The sequence below is a fragment of the Muscardinus avellanarius genome (assembly GCF_963383645.1).
Source record: "Muscardinus avellanarius genome assembly, chromosome: 11".
NCBI classification, from domain to species: domain Eukaryota; kingdom Metazoa; phylum Chordata; class Mammalia; order Rodentia; family Gliridae; genus Muscardinus; species Muscardinus avellanarius.
Window position 1 is genome coordinate 11,921,504 of NC_137797.1, and position 21,340 is coordinate 11,942,843.

The 21,340-nt window shown below is 56.5% G+C and overlaps 1 protein-coding gene across 1 annotated transcript; it reads left to right on the top strand.

The window, feature by feature from the left end:
- Positions 1-1,124: 1,124 nt before the first annotated feature.
- On the top strand, positions 1,125-18,280 carry PVALB (parvalbumin; the record flags this gene model as incomplete). The annotated part of the gene is made up of 5 exons (XM_080706020.1): positions 1,125-1,170; positions 3,614-3,681; positions 5,439-5,571; positions 6,738-6,847; positions 18,252-18,280. The coding sequence occupies exons 2-5, from the start codon at positions 3,621-3,623 to the stop codon at positions 18,278-18,280; spliced, it is 333 nt and encodes a 110-aa protein (XP_080562146.1). The 5' UTR covers positions 1,125-1,170; positions 3,614-3,620.
- Positions 18,281-21,340: the final 3,060 nt, after the last annotated feature.

A 21,340-nucleotide genomic window follows, 5' to 3' on the forward strand; every position in this document is an offset into this window, starting at 1 on the left:
CTCCGGTTTATGGCTGGTTGGACTTGATCCCTACAGAGGCCCTGGAGCCTCGCAGGCCCGGCTCCTGCTCTCCCTGGGGGCTGGCCACCCCTCCCCCAGGCTGCGTCTTCAGAAACAGCAGCCCCCTCCCCAGCGATCCGGAGAGAGCGTTTAGCGGCCCAGGATCTCTGTCTGGTTCATCTCTTAGTTCATCCCCCCCAGGTGCTGCCCTGCCTCCCCCTCCAGGCGGCCCTCAGAATTCCCACCCAAGGAGCCCACGTCAGCGGAGCCTCGGTCCCACAGCCTCTGCACGGAGGCCGGGCCTCCTGCACCGTAGGACTCCAGTCTTGACAAGCTCAGTGAGTCCCTTTATGGGGACAATGAGAGGAGCCGCTCATGGCCTTCATGGAGGAGGCTCAGCAGATATTTGTTAAACTCATTCATTCATTCATTCATTCATTCCTGCTTTTCCTTGGACGGGCATCTCCAAGGCAGACATCAGAGGCCCCTTTGCAAATCAGGAACACAAGCGGCCTTGGTCTCATAAAAATACACTTGCGTGTGACATTTTGTACACGATTTCAGGGCATCCACCGCCCCCAGCGTGTCCCGTGAGTGCATTTCACAGGTGGGGGACTGAGACGCAGAGCCAGGCCCCTACACGAGGCCGGGTCCCGCAGCTCCTTCTGCCAGGCGCTGGCTCGTCCTAGGAAAGTGCCGAGTCTGCTTCTTGCAGCCATGGGCATCCCACTGCCCTGTCTCGCGCCTGCGCAGTAAGCAGACCCAGAACAACCCCCACCCATGTTTTCCCTGCCTCCTCTCGCCCTGTCCTCACAAGCTTTAGAGGAAGGGCCCACCGCTGCACCACAGTGATCCTGGAGGGCTTCGTGGAAGAGGCGAGCCCGGCCGGCCTCGGCGTTGGGTGCTGAGGATGCAGGGGCCAAGGGTTATTAATAGGCCTGGCTCAATGGGCCCAGGGAGGGTGAATGTGATATAGACACCCAGCACCATGGTTGGGGCGTACCTGACACCGGAAGGGGAGGGGGCTGGGGGCTGGGGGAAACGCCACCTCCCAAAATAGCCGGGGCACCAGCCTATTTAAACGGCCATAGCACTGCCAGGCCTCACTGCCCAACAGGACCTCCCACCGGCCCAGTTTCCACTATAGGCTCCGGCCCACGGCCGCCCGAGGTGAGTGACAGCTTCTGAGATGGAGGGATGAGGCAGGAAGCGCTCCCGCCCCAGAAGTGGCAGCCGCATCTCCTCTCCCTCAAGCGGGAGTGCCCGGGACAGAGTGCCAGAAGGAGGCAGCTATGGATTAGGCGGCTGAGGCTACAAACCCCTGAGCCTCTGCCCTGGCCCCGGGGCCACCTGGGAAAATCCCTCTCCTGGCTGGGCCTCTGGTTCCATCTGTAGACGGCGAGGGTGCGGACTGCTTGTGGGCTCTGAGATGCTGTCGGAGGGGAGCCAGGGGCAGAAGGGCAGGAGGAAGGACCACAGGCGATGCTGCCTGCTGCTCCCCCAGGGGACCTTGGGCCCAGAAAGGGTGTCAAGTCAGTGGAGAACCTAGAAGTGGGAGAGAGGAAAGGAGAGAGAAACCCCCTACCCCAAGGATAAGCCGGGCATTACCATGGGGTAATATGTGGGGACTCCCCAGGAGCAGGTGTGTGTCCCTCGAGGCATAGGATTCCAAAGGGTGGGTCCTGGCACCAGAAGAACCACTAGGAGGTCACCAGGTTCCAAGTTAGTGGACCTGGTCTGCCAGCCGCTCACAGACTCTCCAGTGTCAGTTTCTGCAACTGTATAGCATAAGCATCTTTCGGCTAGGGAAACGGGTCCTCCAGATAGGCCCATGGAGTGAGCAGAGCCTGGGAGGTGAGCGGATGGCAGAGAAGCCCAGCACACCGCCGTGGGGATCCCAGCTCGGGGCAGGGGTTGCGCCGGCTGCCTCATGCCCATCAGGTCAGGGGCCACAGCCCTGGGGGCTCGGGAGCCAGCTGGCCGGCTATGGCCTGAAGGAGCTGACTCACCCGGAGGGGGCAGCTGGAGCGGCCACTGTCAAGGCTTCCAAGCAGGGCAGCCATCCAGGCAGAGCTGGGGGAGACGGTGTTGACAGCAAGCGTCAGGGAATTTGAGCCACCCGGCAGCTGGGCGGCTGACCCTGATCCCCACCACTGAGGGCCACCCAGCCCCAGCCCAGCCCAGCCCACCTGCTAGTACCTTGAATTGGAGTGTCAAGGTCCGGAGACCACCCCGATCAACAAAACCAGGAAGGAGAGAAGAAACTCAGAGATTAAAAAAAAAGAAAGTTTCCCATCCCAGGTCACATGGGGACTTAGTGCAGCCCAGGCTCTAGAACCCAGGCTTCTGGACTCCTTTTTCAGTGCTCATATTCTAGAGGTGGTTGGATGCCACCTGGACCTTCCAGAGATCTGGGGAGATACAACTGGTCCCTGGCTGCATAAAGATAGGGAGTGCCCTTTCCCCTAGAGGGGAAAGTTAAGAACAGAGTCTGCTCCGGGTGCGAGTGGTCTCTAGGCTCCGCCCCTCCCCCAAGCAAACCCCAGCCTGCGGGGAGGGCACGAGACTAGTTCACGCAGCCCCTTGGCCTGCTCTGCGAGGTCTGTGGAGTAAGACGAGTCTGGACCCCAGATCCTGGGACTAGGGAGACCAAGAAAGTAGTTAGTGGAGGTCTGAGAAGTGCTCTTTGAAAAGTGAAGCCCAGCCAGGCGTGGTGGCGCACACTTGTAATCCCTGCGCTTGGGAGGCGGAGACAGGAGGATCGCGCAGGTTCGAAGCCAGCCGCGGGTGCTGGCTTAGGAGACCCTGTTTCCAAATAAAAATGTAAAAATAGGTCTGGGAGTGTAGCCCGGAGGTAGAAGGGCTTCCAGGAACCCCAGTACCACCAAAAAAAAAAAAAAAAAGAAAGAAAGAAAGAAAAGAAAAGTGAAGCCCGCAGAAACCCTAATAATAATATATAAAAAATTTAAAAATCCAATCAGGCTTTAGAATGTGCATCCCTGGTCAGAGGCGGGCTGGGGCTCTCACCGAAAGCCTCGAGCAGCTCCCAGCTGCCCCCAGCCCTTCTGCCCTTCCCGGGACAGTGGGTCAGGTTTCGCAACCTCAGCGCTAAGATTTTGCAGCATAAATTTGCATCCAGGAAAGACCCGCGCAGAGGCTGAGGGCCGCGAGGAGAGAGGATGGGTGGACCACCTAGGGCCCCCCGGGGGTCCCTGCGCACCCGGCATCTTCCCCCAGGGCCAGGACATCCTCCGCCAGAGCCCGAGGTGCCCAGATCCGAGAGCGCTGCCTCCTGCGTGCCCTTGACTGCGGGAGATTCCTCCAAACCCGGCTGGAGGCACAGGCGCCCCCTAAGTCCCCAGGGTCGCGCCCTCCCCGGCGCCCTGGCCGCGGCCCCCGGCGTCCGGCCCCGGGCTGGGCGCGGCGGGCGGCGGGCGCGGTGGCTCGGCCGGACTGAGCCGCTCGGGCTGCGCGCGGAGCCGGGGCCCCTGGCGCGGTGCCAGGCGGGCGGGCGTGCGCCCGGCGCACGGCACTGCAGCGCTGGTCATATGAGCAGAAATGATGAGGAAAGCACTTTTTAATCTTTTCGCACTTGCTCTGGCCGCTCAAACAGTTGCAGGATGTCGATCACAGACTTGCTCAGCGCTGAGGACATCAAGAAGGCGATCGCAGCCTTTGCCGGTGAGCAGCGCGCTGCCCTCCGCTTCTCCTCCTCCCACCCTCGCCCCTGCGCCCCGGTGTCCGGCGCGGCCAGTCCTCCTCGGCGGCCTCCTGCCCACGCATCCCGCAGGGGCTGGCGGGTCCTGGCGGGGTGGTCCTGGGGCATTTCCCAAACTCCGGCTGGCGGGCTGGCGGGGACTCAGCGCAGCCAGGGCAGGGACTCAGCGCCCTGCCTGAGCCACCGAAACTTGCAAGAACTCCGGGTGGGGGGCTGCACTGGGGGAACTCGGGTCCAGGATCACAGGGGTGCAAGGGTGGAGGGTTCAGGTCAGGTCGGGGGTGGTCCTGCGGGGCTCTTGTGCCCACTGGGGACTTCACCTTCAAGATGGGAGGGGGCTGCCGGCAAGCCTGCCTTCTCTCCAAGGGGCCCCTTTCTTTGCCCCCCCCCCTACTGGAGGAGACTGTTCCCTGAAAGGCAGTGGCCTATGGGTGGACTGCCGGCTGTCTGAGCTCCCTTCCAGGGTCCAAGCCCCTCACCTCCAAGGGGCCCGCAGAAAGGGGAGGGGGCAGTGACCGTCCAGTAGCAGGGCTCTGCCCTGCCCACCCCCGCCCAGGGCACCCTCAGGGACTCCGGCTTTTGGGAAGATTCATGGGCCAAAGCAGAAGAGCCTCTAGAGCCTCACTGGGGAATCTAAACAACCTCCCCACGGCCCTGTCACCCGCAGAGGGAAACTGAGGCTGGGAGAGGCTGGGAGACTCGTCCAAGGTCATCTAACCTAGATGACCTAGAAAGATTAGAACAGGGTAGCTGCCAGGCCTTGGTCCCCACTTTAGTGTCGGAGGTGGACAGACCAAGTTCCCTTCCCTGCAGCTGGGGGCTGAGGGGAGAACATAACTCTTACTCCCCCAACACACACACACACTCACACACACACACCAATAAGTTACACAGCTACCCAATCTCGAAGGTTTGAAAGCTGGAGCTTAGGTCAGAAAATTAGGGAGTGGGAGTGACTCCTGTTTTATTTGTTGGCACCTTCTCCTTGGGCACAGGAGACTCTGGGACATAACCCTCCCAGGACTGTGGTAACCCATCGACTGAGCCCCGGGCCCCGGCCCTGTATCCATCTCTAGATAACTGGGCATCTCGGGAGACTTCCAGTGCATGCACGCACGAGCTCGCTCCGCCCCCCCCCTCTCTCTCTCTCTCTCTCTCACACACACACACACACACACACACACACACACACACACACACTGCCACCCAAATGGATCTCTGCAGCAAAGGCAGGACGTGTGGGTCCTCCCCTCCTCCTCCCGCTGTGTGACCTTGACAGACACTTGTCCTCTGATGTTGCTCTCCCACAACACGGTGGGTGGCCAGGAAAGAAGGCCGCCCCTCCCCCAGGCCAGCACACAGACACCCTGGGGCCCGTGGCCCACTCCCAGCCAGCCGCCCTGAAGGATGGTGTGGCCTCCAGGTTCTCAGAGGCAAGGCTCTCTGTTTCTTCGGTGCCACCCTGTTGGCGAAGGCCCAGTGGAGGAGGGGTGGGGCAGGGTTGAGAGCCAGGGAGGTTCAGTGCGAGCCCACCTGGCCACCTCTGGCGGGTGACCTTGGACAGAGCATCCTTCCCTTGCAAGGGCTGCCTTAGCCCTCCTGTGGAGGCAGGTCCCTTCCATTCCCCATGACTGCCGTGCCAGTCTTAAGAGACACCCCGATGCCCCAACATGCTGCTGCCCTTCTTGGCCTCATTTTAACACCCCCCCCCCACCAACAGCTGCGGAATCCTTTGACCACAAACGATTCTTCCAAATGGTCGGCCTGAAGAAAAAGAGCCCAGATGATGTAAAGAAGGTGTTCCACATCCTGGATAAGGACAAGAGCGGCTTCATCGAGGAGGATGAGCTGGGGTAAGCCGAGGCCCAGGTGCCGGGAGAGGGGGAGGCGGGGCTCTCCTTTCCAAGCCCCATGAGGGCTGCCCCTTCCTCTGCACACTTCACCAGAAGCCAGTGAGCGTGGACCGCAGGGCGCGGGCCCAGGGCGCTGGAGGAAAGTGCTTCCGAAGGGGTCAGACCGTAGCGGAAAGTGCAGCTAACTAGGTTAAATTATAGCCACTTAATATTGCTAATGGAGCGGGCTCCTTAATAATTTAATACGGATGAAGAGGTGGTTGTCCTTGCTGCCCCACACCAGGCAGAGCCAGAGGCTCCATTCCTGTCAAATTGCATCGATTTTCATTTGTCTGAAAGGCACCTTCGGTCAGCGCAGACCCCACCCTTCTGGATCAGGGTGTCTAGAGCAACTTCTGGGCAAGCTGGGGATGCGGAGCCAGCTCTGGGGGCTCGCGGGTCCTTGCGGCCAAGGAGAGAAAGAGGCTAAAACTCAGGAAATGCAAAACTTCATCTGCAAAGAGCCCTGGGTTATCACCCACCCCCCAGCCAGCCCCCAGGTCTCTATCTGCCCATCCAGCCGTGCCTTATCCCGCTCTCCTGCCAAGAGCGTCCCCAAAGGACAAGGGGGCGGCTCCCCTTAAAAGGAACTCCCCCACTATCCTGTCTTTTTCCCCATGAGGGCATACTCTGTCTTGTACCTTCTCACACACACAGGCTAACCTTCCCCGCGGGGCCCCGACTTCACCTTCTCTAGGAAGCCTCCTGACTCCCCTGCCCAGATGGGAAGCAGGTGTCCTCTGGGCACCCTCTCTGCCTCCTCCATCAGCACATCCGTCACCCCTTGCCGCCTCTCTTGCAGCACTTGACCTCCTCCCCATTTATTCAGGGGGCTCCCTGAGATCACCACGGTGCCCCCAGTTTTCCGGCATAGCTCTGATACAGAGAAGGCCCTCAGTCGGTATTTCTTTGTTGAACACATGGGCAAATGCAGGTCCCCCACCCCAGAAGTAAGGTCATCCCTCCTTGGAGGCCGGCTGGTCCTCCCCCACACTTGTGTAGCTGCGGACCAGGCTACGCACACCCAGCTACCCTTCCCCACATGATGCCAGCCCACTATCCATCCATGTTCCTGCAAGGTGACCTTGACCTGACTCCCTCCCCGCTCCCTCCCTTTCCTCCTCCAGATTCATCCTAAAGGGCTTCTCTTCAGATGCCAGAGACTTGTCTGATAAAGAAACCAAGACGCTGCTGGCCGCTGGGGACAAGGATGGGGACGGCAAGATTGGGGTTGAGGGTGAGTAACCATGACCTGAGCTCAGGCCTGTGGTGGATTCTGGGAGGTTTCAAATCGGAGCTGGGTCTAGCACAAGGAGAGGAGGTCAGGAGACAAAAGGCAACCCGTTAGGTCCAAGAGCTCTGTTACATATCAGGCAAAGGCAAACCGCTATATTTGCCTGAATTCCAATGTCCCATCAGAATCTTCTCCCCTATCACATAGGGAATTCAGGAGAACTTGGATTCCCCCTGTACTTTGCCCAGCTTCTTGTCCCCACTTCTGCCAGGCTGTGTGACCTTGGACAGTCTCCCTCTGTCTCTGAACCTGAGGCTCCCGAGTGTAACCCTAGGAGATGAGGCTAACTGATCCCGGAGGATCCTCAGACTCTAGGGATGGAAATTCCTTATCTCCTCTAGTCCACAGCATCTTATCCTGGTGTCCTGTAACCTCAAGCCTCTAGATAGGTTTTGGCTTTGCTCAAATATACCGTTCCAGTGTTACAGGAGAACCAGGAAAGACAGCCAGGAACCATCTGGGAATTAGGAAGTATGCTTCTCACAGTGAACTCTCAGCACAGGTGAGGGTCGGCGGCCCACCAGACCACCTCCTTGTCCGCTCAGCCTCCATTTTTTATTTGTGCACCTGGCATTCCCGGGGCACCTCCCAGCATCCTGGCGTTTTGCAGATGGGCAACGGAAGGCAAAGGTGCTTGGTCTAATTGAGAGGCAAGCCCCGGTGGTGGGACAGGGAGGGGGTTTGAACCCCGTCAGAATGTCTTTGCAACCTGCTCTGCTATATCCACTCCACGACAGACCTTCCCGCCAGCCCAAGAGAGAACAGTGCATAGGTGCCTCTGGGTTCAGACCCCAGCCTTTCCAGCCGTGTGACCTTGGGGGATTTACTTAACGACTCTGGGCTTTCTCATCTCTGAACTAAAGGAAAGGACAGGTCTTATCTCCTAGTGTTATCATGAGGATTAAATGTGTCAATGTATAAAGTGCTTAGAACAGGGCCAGGCACGGAACAAATGCCATGTATGTGTCGGTTAATGGGATTAAAAGGAAATAGACTTGATTGTGTCATCTGGTCACAAAGCAGGTACTTAGCACATATCTGTCTCCTGAGTGTAGAACTCAGACCCCATGCTTACTTCCTCTCCCCTTGCCAACTATGACCTTGAGAATGTCACCTGTCTACACCTGGCTTCCCTTGCTTGGCATGTGGGCTACACAAGCTCATCCTATGACCTGCTGGGCGTGGTATGGAGATTGAGTGTCTGTAGAATTACAGTTGCTTTGAGAAAGGTATGAGGATTCTGAAAATGGGTGCAAGTTTCTCAAGATTTATTTTTGGCTAGAAACAAGAATGGAGACTCTCTACCAAAGTCAGTGGCAGGGAGTAGCCGGCTACCTGGCCCCAGATGCCCTTCTTGTGGCTGGGAAGGAGGGAGGTGGCTTCTAAGGGGCCAGGATAGAGGGCTCTGGAGGGACATGGTGGCCTAGCTGCTCTACGGGGCTCAGATTGGGCAGCAGCTGCTCCTTTACAACCCCCATCCTCACCAGCTCCTCCCAAGCCCTGTCTCCCACCATGACCCCAACCTGGGCCTCCAGACCTCTCTCCCATTTTTATTTGTAGTCAGAAGTTCTGGGCATGGTCTTCGTGGCTGGCCACTTACAGACAATCTAAATAATTAAGAGAAGCCGGGACAGCACCTCGCTGGCTCCCCGCCTCCTTCTGCTTCTCTCCTAAACTTGGGTCTTAAAAAGCCAACTAAACTCTTCCAACAGACCCACAGGCATTTACTGAGCAGCAGCTTGGTACCTGGTCATGGTACCTGGTCGTGGGGGAAGCAGAGAGAAATTAGGCCCAGTGTATGGCAGCATCACTTCCTGGCAGGGGGCCTCTGATCCACAGCTTGTCACTTGTAAACTGCCCGTGAGAACACGGGTGTATTGAGTGCGGTGCCCAGCATTTAGTAAGTGCTCAGGAAACACTTGCTTAGCAGCCATGATACTATTTTTATTCTATCTGCACATTGTTTATGGTTCTACAGCAAATGGTACCATGGCCGAGTAGCCCTTCTCTGAAGTGCTTGGAACCAGAAGTGTGTCGGATTTTGGCATTGTAGCAGAGTGTCATGTTGGCACTCAAAAAGCTTCAGATTTCAGATTGTTGGATTACAGATGGTCACCCTGTACCTGGCAGAACAGAGAGGTGCAGACGGGGTTGGGGGGGGCACCTTATCCAGACTGGGAGGCTGGAAGCTAGCGTGTCGCAGGCTGGGAGGGGCAGAAGGAGTCCGGGCAAGGCACGGACGTCAGCAAAGGCCCACTTATGGCATGTTTAGAAAGAGGCAAGGAGATGGTCTGCCAGGAGTAGACTCACATTCGCCTGGGCATTAACATGTGCCGAGGCCACTGCGGGGCTCCATACAGGTGGCACCTCATTCTACTTTGGGAGGACAGCGGACACAGGTGCAGATACAGAAGGACAGCGTAGAGAGTCCACGGTCACATGAGCAGCAGGTGCGAGGGCCAGGACCGAACCTCAGTCCACCCAACAGCACAGCCCAGGCCCCAGCGACCTGCACAGCCACCACCCAGCGCTCGTGACCCGGGAAGGCACAGCGCGAGGCTGGAGGTGAGCAGCCAGGAGCATGGATCACCCCAGGGCCCGTGCTTCTGAGGTGGGCTGAGGCACCTCCCCGACTCCCCTCCCACCCTCCAAATACAGGAGGGTGGGCATGGTGAAGCCCTCCCACAGCAGGAGGAGGCAGAGCCTGGCACCAGGCCCAGGAGCTGCCATTGCTCCTTGGCTGCAGGCTCTCTCTAAAGGCCAGAGGGTCTGAGCGGCCCACCTACCAGCCTGGGGGTGCCAAGGCAGGGCGCTGAGCCTCCCCCGGCCTTTAGATGCCTGGTCTTTAAAACCAGACTCAGATCACTGGTCCGTCCCTGCGGTCCCTTCCAGCTCTGGGATTCCACCAGTGCCACAGCGGATAATCCTCGGGGCCGGGACCCCAAGTCGGGATCTGGGCTCAGCGTGTGGCCTTTAATGTGACAGCAGTAACATCAATTTCATGGAGCCCTTGGCGGGTGCTCAGCCTGCCTGGATGTCCTGGGGGGATGCTGTGCCAGGCCTGTGTTCCACACGCTGAGGCTCAGAGTCCGTGGATTCGCCTACACTGCAGGGCTAGGCAAAGACCCGATCTGAGCCCACCCTGTGGGGCTCCGAGTGCACGCCCCGCGCTGCCTGCTCCCTTCTTTCCCTGGAAGCTCGGCCAGCCTCTAGCATACGATGATTTTGCTTATGAACTTGTGTAGTGCTTCTCTCTCCCCCACTGGGAGGTCAGCTCTGAGAGCAGGGGCTTTGTTTTAGTCTGTTCTGACCCCAGCATCTAGACTAGGACCTGGCACCTAGAGCAGGAAAAGTTTGTTTGTTGATGAGCGAGCATGTGTCCACCCCGGGGCTGCGGTGGGGCCGCAGATCCCCGCAGCTAGGGACAGGCTGTCTGCAGGCCAAGGCTGGAGACCTGTGCAGGTGGGCTGGGGCCTGTGCCACAGGTGCCGAGAGGCTCAGAACGGGGGCTGCCTCTGCTCCCAGCCCTGTTCATCCTCCTGGGGTGAGGCACGTTTACCAGATCTTTAAGAGCCCAGATCGCAGGGAGGAGCAGGGAGACCAAGTTCTAATAATAATCCTTTACATTCTCGTCTCTGGGGCCGCTACTTCCAGGAAGCTCAAAGACTTTTAGAGATGTGATCGATTGGTTCTCAACAGCCACCCTGAAAGACTGGTGCCAGGCTAGCTCAGCAGGGTTTTAAGGCAGAAAAGAACCTGGAAAAGGGTGGGAGCCCAGCTTGGGCTGCAAAAGCGGAAGCCAAAGCAGGGAGACGCACAGGGCCAGCGCCTCCTCCAGCACCCCACCCCAGGCAGCAAGAGACCTCAAGGGAAGTCCCGAGGGCTTGCCTGTCACTGCACAGATGGCCAGCCCCACCTGGAGCTTCCAGTTCCCTAGGTGGGGCCCAGGCGTTTGCATTTCTAACAAGTTACCTGGTAGGACTGGTGGTCTGGAATAACACTTTGAGAAACAGTGCCTTCTAATAACCCTAGGAAGGAGGGGCATTCCCATCCCTTATCCCCATCTTGCAAGTGAGAGGTTAAGTCCCATGCCCAGGATTGCTAAGTAGTAGTAGAGCCAAGACGGAGGTTCGGTGGTCCCCCAGGACCTTCTGCTACCCTGCTCCCTGGGGCATGTGCACCCAACCCAGCCCTCCAGACAATGCCCGTGTTCGGGGACTGTTCAGACAGACGGGAACTGAGGTGCGCATCCAGCCCATGTCCCTATGCCAGCTCCTGCACCCAGGCCTACCTCTGTTAGCTCGTTCAAGCCCCACAACGGCTCCGTATCTCTATTACTTGTACATGCAAGGAAACTGGGGCCCAGGGAAACAGAGCAACTGGCCACGAAGCATCAGGGACCCTTTTTAAAAATATGCTTTTATTGGTATATTATAATTATGCATAATCGTGAGGTTCAGAGTAATAGAAAAATACACACACATAACACCTGGTGGCCACATTTTAGATGGCTCTTCCCCACCAAGCTGTACATGAGATCCACCCAACCCACGTGCATGCATGCGCACACGCACGCACACGCACACACGTGCGCACACAGAAGCAAGCAGTCCGAGGTGGGATTTCCCCACAATCTGGTGCTGCTGGCGGAGCCGCTTCCCGTGCTCTAAGCCTGTTCCAGTTCAGGAGCCTGCTGCGCTTTGTGGTTCTGCTTCCGTTGCTAAAAAAAATGTAGTCCTAACTGCCTGACCAGGGCAGTCTTGTGCTACTCAGGTGCCTGCAAACTTTTACCTTCCCTCTTTCCTTGTGGCAAAATCAGTTTCTCTTTTATCCTTAAGCAACCTATTTAACAAGAGAGGTGGGAGCTGTGGAGTGAGCCCCGGGCTACGGCAGCTCACCATAATTAGGCAAGAAACAGAATTTGCGGCACCCATGGGAACTTGCCGCACCCGTGGGAACCAGCCCTGATGGTGGCCTCGGCTTCTCCTCTGCCAGGGCATCTGTTCCCTCCTCTATGAAGCAGGGATAAAAATACCCATTTCGCAGGCTTGTTGCTTGCATTAAGCAAATGTTCTAGAAATTATCTCTTTCCTCTAAATTTATGCAAATGCTTTTTGCTGGTAAGCCAAGTCTTCTAGAAGTCCCGGGATCCCAATCCTCAACAGAAATGACATTGAACTGAGCCCGATTTCTAAGGTGGCAGCGAGGGAAGAAAGATGGGCAGAAGGAGGCGCTCCGGCCGCCTCGTGATCCCAGCCCACCAGCCCCTTGGGGATTTCATTCCCAAGCAAGGCAGGACACACACAGAGGGCCGGCTCACAACCTTACAGCAGGGCCCGACTGGACACTGTTTGGTGGCATAGCATTGTCCAGGCACAGCAACCCCAGGAGGTCTGAGGACAGAGGCTACAGTCCCGCTCAGAGACATGGAAGCTGAGGCCCGTCGGATGTTGAGTGCCCAGGTCGCGTGGCAGATCCTCGACCCGGTGGGCCCCACTCCTGGCTCCGCCCCACCACCCCCAGCTGAGCTGAGAGCTGGAGTTATAAATGGCTCCAGCGCTGAACAATCTGCTCCTCCTATTCCCGGGTGCGCTTCCCTCGCTCCGGCCTTCTGCTGTGCTGGATAATACGGAGCAGGAGAGATGCCTGCTTATGTAACCGGCCTTCTGGAAAATGGAGCAGCGGCTAGGGCGGACAAGGATGTCCCTCTCCATCCATCCCTCTCCCGCTCCTGAGGACGACAGCTTGAGTCGGGACCAGGGCCACGCGACTCAGCTTCTCAGAAAGACGCAGCCCGGCGCCCACCGAGCCGGGCTTAGGATCCTCCAGGCTGAGTAACTTGGCCTCAGTTTCCCCATAAGTAGCATGGGGATGGGAGAGCCGGCGAGGATGAAATGGGGCAGCATGCCAGGCAGCGATTGGCATGGAGTGACCCCCCAAAACTGCTTATGCCACCTCCTGGCTTGACCCCGAATGACCCCGCCACCCGGTTCTGCAGGGCGGGAAAGCGATCCCTGTTTGTGATACTGATTTATAAGAAACCCAGCCCGGGAGCTATTTAGAGGCGAGGTGATAAACCAGGAGGCCAGTCCCTTCACCCTGCCCATCACAGCCGAGGGAAGGAAAGAGCCTTCCAGGCGCTGACTCAATGACAGTCTCAGTTTCACTCGGGCCACCAGCGTGCGCTGGCCTCACCTGTCAGTAGCTTCTAAATCCGTCCAATCCCGCAGCGCCCTGGACTGGGGCAGACCTAATTAGGCTAATTTCAGTTTCCTAAGGGAAAGAAAAACAACAGCATCTGCGGATCCTCCTCCACCGCTGCCTCCCTCCCACCCTGTCCTCTTGCTCTGTCTCTCTCTGATTGAATGAGGAAGGAAGACGGCAGCCGCTGGTCCCGGAGGGCCCGGGGTGGGGGAGCTTGAGTCTGCAAGGCAGTTCTGTATCCGCATGTCTTGAAAGAGGAAGAACATTCTGGATCTCTCCAAAAGAAGGCTCTCCCTCACACCTCAAGAGTAAGAGTCGATTTAACTGTGTTCACGCTGGTGCCAGGCACCGTGCTAGACTCTTGTCAACTCTCACGTCATGTAGCCTTCACCAGGACATCGCCCCGTGAGGAGGTATTCTCAATAGCCCCATTTTACAGATGAGGAAACTGAGGGCGGAGCCAGGGTGTCCAGCGGATGGGACCCTAACTCAGATGGGTAGGGTTGTGTTGGAAACCCAGCCAGGGCCCCTGGTCGCTCTTGAGGGTTTCCGTATCCTCTGTTTAAATCTTCCTAGTTCTTAGTTTCAGGATTTTTATAATTGTCATTTCAAAGCTCCAGTTCATGTCAGTTATGCTGAAGAGATCCAAGGGAAGTGGGACTAATGTTGTGTGTGTGTGGGGGGGGGTGCGTGTGTGTGTGCGCGTGGTTGTGCGTGGGTGTGTGTGCGTGTGCAGGTGTGTGTGCATTGTGGCTGTGCGTGCGTGCATGTGTGTGTATGTGTGTGTGTGTGTGTGTGTGTTACTGGGAATGGAACCCAGGAGCTTTTCTACCTCCGAGCTATACCCTCAGCCCTATTTTTTAAATATATTTTATTTGGAAACAGGGTCTCACTAGTTGCTGAGTGCCTCACTAAGTAGCTGAGGCTGGCTGTGGAGCCTCCTGAGTGCGGGGATTACAAGCGTGCAATACCACGCCCGGCTGGGACTAATGTTTATAAGCCACCAGCTCCGTGCCAGGCATCTTCCTTGTACTTTCTCATCTGTTCTTTCTGATAGCTATGCAAGCAGGTGTTGTTATACCCTCTCTGAACACCACAGCTCAGAGAGGTCAAGTAGTGACCCACGGCCACTCAGCCAGGTAGTGATGGAACAAGACCCAGGCCCAGCTCCAGGGCCGCTGGAAGGTCACAGGCAGGTGCTTCGGTGGATACAAGACATGGTGGGAGATAATGACCGCAAATAATAGCCACCAGAGCCACCAAGATGCCAGCAAGTAAAGGCGAGCGTCCTCCTCTCTGAGCCAGGCGGCCGGCACCATGGGTGTGGCTTCCAAGTGGCTGGAGGTGAGAAGCCGGATCTTGCTGAGTGCCAGGCTGTGACCAGGGGCTTCAAGGCTGGCTCCTGTGAGCAACCCCGGGAAGCGGGGGATCTCATGAGCTGCATTTTATAGATGAGGAAATGGGGGTACAATGAAATAAAGCATCTAATCAAAAGTTACAGAAGCAAGAGATAGGAGCTGGGAGCCAAGCCCCAGCTTGCTGGCTCCCAGCCCATGCGAGAGCTAAACAGATGTGTCCGGACACCTCCCAGGTGAGAACAGCCACACCAGAAGAGCCACACCGGTGTCTTCAGCAGATGGCAAAACCCAGACCAGAGCCCACCCCCCACTCTCCATCCCCATCCCTGGGGCCCACTGCCACATCTGCTGAGCTGGACTTCACAAGGTCTCTCTTAAGTGTTTGATTATCTGGGTTTCTTTAAGGTGAGACCTCAGTGTTTTAAAGGAGGCATTTTGCTGGGAGGAGTGAGGTTAATTGACAGGTTCCTAAAAGCTCTGCCCTAAGGCAGACATAAAAGGTACCAAAGAGGTGGCCCTTGTCCTTAATTTGTTGACAAATGCCCTGGTCAAGGTTCTGAGGAGATAAAATTAGAATCCTGTGCTCCCTGCAAAAAGCCAGGCCATTGGCCATTGTGACATCCGCCTGCTTCAGAAAGAACAAAAGTCTGATTCAATGGGCTTTTGCAAACCCAATAGGGCCCAGTATCTCCCTTGCTCAGGCTCTAAAATGCCCACTTTTCAGCCTGGGGACACCCTTAGGGACACCCCATATCCGCCTCACATTGGATGGCCCTGCATTTCCAGCGTAAGGGCTGAGGCCAGCCTCTCCTCTTGACTGACTCCCTAAGTAGCCCCGAGGACGAGCTCATGCCTTTAGACCAGGACAGAGCAGCTCAGTGGCCCAGGACAGGGAAGGCGGCTTTGGCTATTTTGGCAGATTTAATGACAGGCGAAGCTAGGAAAAGTTCCTGCTTCCACAGGAGCTGGGCCAGCAGCCCAGCCAGGGGCAGCCTCTCCATGGATATGTAGAGGTGTTCCTGAGGCCAGAGGACAGGTCACATGCTGCCTCTTAATCTCCACATGACCCCCTTTTCCTATCATAAAATGAGTAGTGCCCCACTTACCTCCCTGAGCTGCCATGAGAATTAACTTCAGTAAGCCTATAATTACTGAACACTAAGGACTCGTGAGCCATCCCATTCCATCCACCCACCCATCCACCCATCAGTTCACCTACTCATCAGTACATCTATCCATCCATCCATCCATCAATCCATCCATCCACCCATCAGTCCATCCATCCATCCATCAGTCCATCCATCCATCTATCAGTCCATCAATCCATCCATCCATCCATCCACCCATCAGTCCATCCATCCATCTATCAGTCCATCAATCCATCCATCCATCCATCCATCCATCCATCCATCCACCCATCAGTCCATCCATCCATCCATCCATTCATCCATCCACCCATCAGTCCATCCATCCATCCATCCATCCATCCATCCATTCATCCATCCACCCATCAGTCCATCTATCCATCCATCCATCCACCCATCAGTCCATCCATCCATCCATCCATCCATCCATCCATCCATCCATCCATCAATCCATCCGTCCATCCACCATTTGTTTATTTGCACCTGCTCTGTGCCAGGGCTCTCTGGCTGCTAGGAGAGGGGTGAACCAATGTCAGTCTCCTCCGCCCTCCTGGAGTCTGCATTCTGGTGTGGGGGGGGGAGGACAGACAAAAATAAGTACATAAATAAGATCATTTCAGAGTGTGCTGAGTACCGTGAAGTAAATTAAAAAAGGGCTGATGTGACAGAGCCGTGGGGGTGGCGATATTTGAGCTAGATGTGTGTCACTCAACACCTAGGTCAAAGTAGGTCAGAAATCTCCTGGGTGAAGAAGAAGGCCTAAGAGCGCTTGTCGCTGGAATCACATTGGCTCTTGTGATCATGGTTGAGCCACATCAGTTTGGGAAGTCACATCTGTAAAAGGCAGTCACATCTGTAAGAGTTACAGTCCCCATCTGTAAAAGGTGTGCCTCCCCTGAGGTAGCTGTGAGAAGCAGAGACATCAGGTGTGCAAACTGCTTCCCTTGTAGGCACTTCGTGGTTAGCTAGAGAGATGGACAATTTAATAGCAGTTCTAACAATAATAATAATAATAATAAAAACTTTTCATAAGAGCCGCCAGCCCCTGTCCACCCAGGTCCTGTGGGCTCACAGGGGCTCCCGGCTGAGAAACCCCCCCAGCCTGTGTGTGCATGGCGGGTCTCGTTGAGAGTGCTTGGTGGTTTCCTTATTTATTTGGGGTTCCATCCCTGCTTCTCGAGTATCACTCAGCCCAAGAGCCATGGGGTCTCCGGACCCTCCCTCGGGGTGAACCCTCTCTCTCACTCATCTTGAGTTTCTACCCGGACCTCCACACCCAGGTCACCCACCTTTCCTGTCCTGAGTACTCACGAGGACAGGGGAGTGTGGTCAAACCCCAGGAAGGTGAGGAGCCCAGGCACCTGGCCAGGGCCACACCAGGCTGTGGCTATGATGGGGTTTGTGTTGGTTTAGTTGGTTTTGTTTGTTTTTTTGTTTTTACTTTGAAGAATTGCACCAACAGTGCGGACAGCCTCATACACGCTTCCCCCAGCTTTGCCTGACATTGGCATTTTACAAAACCACAGCGTATGATGAAATGAAGCAATGGCCAGGCAGGCGTCTCCATCCCTGCTCCACACAGGGTCTGGGCAGGTGGCGCCAGCCTCAAGGAGGTCCCAGCTACATGTGGCCTCTTTGAAGCCACTTCACACAAGTGTTTACTTGTTTCACACAGGTCTTTATTTTTCCTTCTTTCTTTCTTTCTTTCTTTCTTTCTTTCTTTCTCCTTTTCTTCCTTCCTTCCTTTCTTTTTTTTTTTTTTTTTTTGTGGATCTGGGGATGGAACCCAGGGGCATTCGGCCTCCAAGTTACACCCCCAGCCTATTTTTTTATTCTTTGCTTTAAAACAGGGTCTCACTGAGTTGCAGAGGGCCTCACTAGGCAGCTGAGGCTGTCCGCGAACCGCGATCCTCCGGTCTCCACCTCCCAACAAGGCGTTTTCAATGCCCCTCTCCTCGCTCCACTGATGGGCAGGGGCGACTGAAACTGGGAGAGCCACATTTTCCAGCCAACCGGGCCAGGCGAAGCTGGAACCCCTAACTCTTGATCCGCACCCGCGTTCTCCCACATCATGATACCACGCTTTATGAAGATGGTGGGACTTACCCGAGACCTTGCGCTCCCAGCAGGCCTGGGGCACGGCACCTCCGAGGCGCAGAGCGCGGTGTGCTAACAAGACCTTTGGCCTCTCTCATCTCCGGGGGAGAAAAACAGCAGAGAAGTGCAGAAGAATTGCTGGGCCTTGAGCCTCAGTTTCCTCATCTGTAGAATAGGTGTAATAACAGATGACAGGAGCGTAGAGACAAGTAAGATGCCATACATACATGAGGTGTTTAGAACAGTGCCTGGCACGTGATTGGCAAATCTGATTGCTGTTATGATCATAACTCACACCCATAACAACGTCATGTGTGGCATGACATCATGACGCAGAAGATAAGGTAGGCTTCCGGTTCCCTACCTCATTCAATCATTCATTCATTCATTCATTCCCACACCCGATCGTCCCATCTCCACCAGGTTTCCATGGCAGATCCCAGAGCCAAGAGGAAGTGCCACAGGGCATCCCGCGGTCAAGCCTAGACAGTCCCCTGTGTTCTCCACTACTGACTTTCTTAATTCTGTTTCCCTCTTTTGCAGAATTCTCCACTCTGGTGTCTGAAAGCTAAGAAGCGCTGACCACTCCCGGGTCTTCCACATCTCTGCCCCAAACGCCCCATTTCAGCCCCTCTTGCCACCCTCCTGGGTTTCTGTTCAGTTTATTTATGTTATTTTTTACTCCCCCCATCCCCTGTGGCTTCCAAATGACACCAAATTTCTGGAAAATGCTGGAGAAACAATAAAGGCTGTATTAACCAGCGGAGACCCAGCGTGGCGAGGCACTGGATTCCCACTCACCCTCGGGCAGGTGGGGCGGATGTAGACAGTAGGGAAAGAGGTGACCGAAGGGAGGTTCCTGCCACCTCCTTTGCCTTTGTACTGAGCAGAGCACTCCACACGGGCCGTCACTTCTCATCCTTCAGACGACTCCGTTAGCGAGGGAGCGATTGGAGCGCCCAGGTCTCAGCACAGAATCTGAGCCTTGATGTGTGTCAGCCGCCCAGCCAGGGCTGCTGGGATTCGAGGCGGGGCGATGGAGGGGCCGACGCATGCTGCGCCAGTCAGCTCTTCGTCGCCGTGGAAGAATGCCTGAGAAAGTCAACTTAGAGGAGAAAAGGGTTACTTTGGCTCATGGTTTGAGAAGTCTCAGTCCATGGTAGGACTTCCCTGTGGCCGGGCAGAGCGTCGTGACAGCAGAAGGTCATGGAGAGGAAGAGATTTGACGCAAGGTGGCCAGGAAGGAGAGAGAGAGAGAAAGTGTGGTGTGTGTGTGTGTGTGTGTGTGTGTGTGTGTGTGTGTGTGTGTGTCTGGAACAAGTTATACCCTTCCAGGGCACATCCCCAGTGACCTTCTTCCTATTACTAAACCTCATCTCCTAAAGTCTCCGCCACCTGCCCATAACCCCACCGGCTGTGACCCTATCGACGGCTCCACCCACTGAGGGGGAGAGAGCCGACAAAGCCCCCAGAGCCCCGCCTCTGAGCACCACGCAGTGAGGACCCAGCCTGCAACACATGAGCCTTTGGGGGTGTTCTAGCTCCAAACCCTAACAGATACCATTAAGACCCATTTTGTTACAAGTTACCAAAGCCCAACTCATACGCCTTAAGCAAAAAGAAGAAGGAAAAGAAAAGAGATTGGATGGGCTTATGGACTTGAATAGTCATCTTTAGGAACCGCTGGGTCCTGGGACTCCTGCAATAGCCCAAACCACGTCCCTTGCCTTGCCTCTGAGCTGGATTCGTCCTTCACGGGCTCTCCCCGTGGTGGCGAGTTTCCTCCCACAGCTCCACGGGTATGTGCAGCAAGACCGAGAAAAGGACGAGCCTCTCTCTCCTGGTCACTCCATCGAAAGGCCCCCAATTCAGTCCTGTTAACGGCAGTAGCGAATGTTTATTGAGCCTTGCTCTGTGCTGAGCCATTTACTGAATTCTCTGTACAACAGCCCTATGATTGCCGCTCTCCCCGTGTGAAGGTAAGTAATCTAAGGCACAGGGGATCTAATTGTTAGCCCGAGATCACACAGCATGCAACAGGAAGGACGGGGACCACAACCCAAGAAGTCATCTCTAGGGCCTGTGTCCGGCCCGCATCAGTCACGGGGCAGGCAGAGGGCCCTGACTGAGCCGCTCTAGACCATGCCCACCCAAAGGAACGCCCCAGGGGCTGGGTCAGCCACACTGGAAGCTCAGGGCCTGGGTGGGGAGGGGTGTCGATGGCCTGGGGCAGGGCTTACTGTAGCAGCCCCCAGGTGAAAGGAGGGCTTGCCATGCTATTCCCCCCAACACACACACACACACACACACACACACACACACACACACACGCGCACGCCATGGGGTATGATGGACAGGCCACCTTCCAGAGTAGCAGCTGGCCACAGGGTCTTTCCAGATGTAGATCTGACTGATGGCTGTGTTCTGCTTGGAAATGTGCTCAATCTGCAGATTAAATCCCCAATCCAAGCCTGACCCACCTGGGCCCCAGAGAAAGGGGCCCAGGCCCGGAGAGGACCTGGAGCCAGAAATGGAAACTCACCTACAGCCACAGGAAGTCCCAAAGGGCCACCCCAAGGGGGCACCCTGGCCCCAGGGTTAGTGGGAAGGCCGGGGGGGGGGGGGCAGAGGTCGCGTGAATGGGAGTGCGAAGGTGTGTGTGAACGTGTGTGGGGAGGGGGTGAGGGCACACGTGCTCTGGGCAGCCGTCAGGACTAGTGTAGACCCAGGGGACCCAACTTCGAATGCTGGTGGGCTAGGGAGGAGGGAGAGGTACCCAGCGCGGGCCTCTTGTGCGGTGACGGCGGCGGGGGCTGAGGACCTCACCCAGAGAGGGAAGGCCTCTCCATCTCACAAGTGCCTCTCAACACGGCGGGGACAGGGCTGCTCCTGGCTGCAGTGGCCCCCGAACCTGGGGCCTCACACCCAGACACAGTGCAGAGCAGGCTCCGGGCAGCGATGGCCTCTGACCTCCTCAGTGACACAGGACGTTGGCTCTGGAACCCTGTTTTGGGGGGAAATTGCCTGGCACCTGGGCAGGCCAAGGAGGCAGGTGCCTTCCCTGCAAAGCCGCGTCTCTCTATCGCTCTGTGCTGCAGTTCCTTGGCGCCGGATGGCAGAGAGCTAGCTACCTGGAAGGTCGGATTTACCTGCTGAAGCCCATTCCTGCCTTTTCTTTTGTTAATAAGTATTTGGCCACAGGCGATGCTCTGACTTGCTTTTATAAGCAGGAAATCGAGCCGTTCTGGGGTGCACAGCTGCAGTTAAACATGAGGCTTAACAGAGCCCAGAATCTCCGCCACGTGGGCACCCAGAGGGAGGAGAGGGGAGCGGCGTGATGGCAGTGAAGACGCACTGACCCCTCCTCGTTCCAAGCCCGCTCCCTCCACGTCCTGCCTGGCTCTGGTGCAGTCCCCCCACCCCCTGCCCTGCAGGAGTCCAGGCCACCACAGGGACAGGGGGACAGTGGTCTTGCATGCCCAAAGCATCCCCTGTTGGGACTTTCTGTCACTTCAAACAGGCTGTACCTCCACTCTCCTTAGCTCCCATCCCAGGACCTTCAGGTGTGGAGGTGGCTTGGCTCTTCCCGGTCTGAGAGAAGCTGGGGAACCCTGATCCTCTCCAGCAGCCCC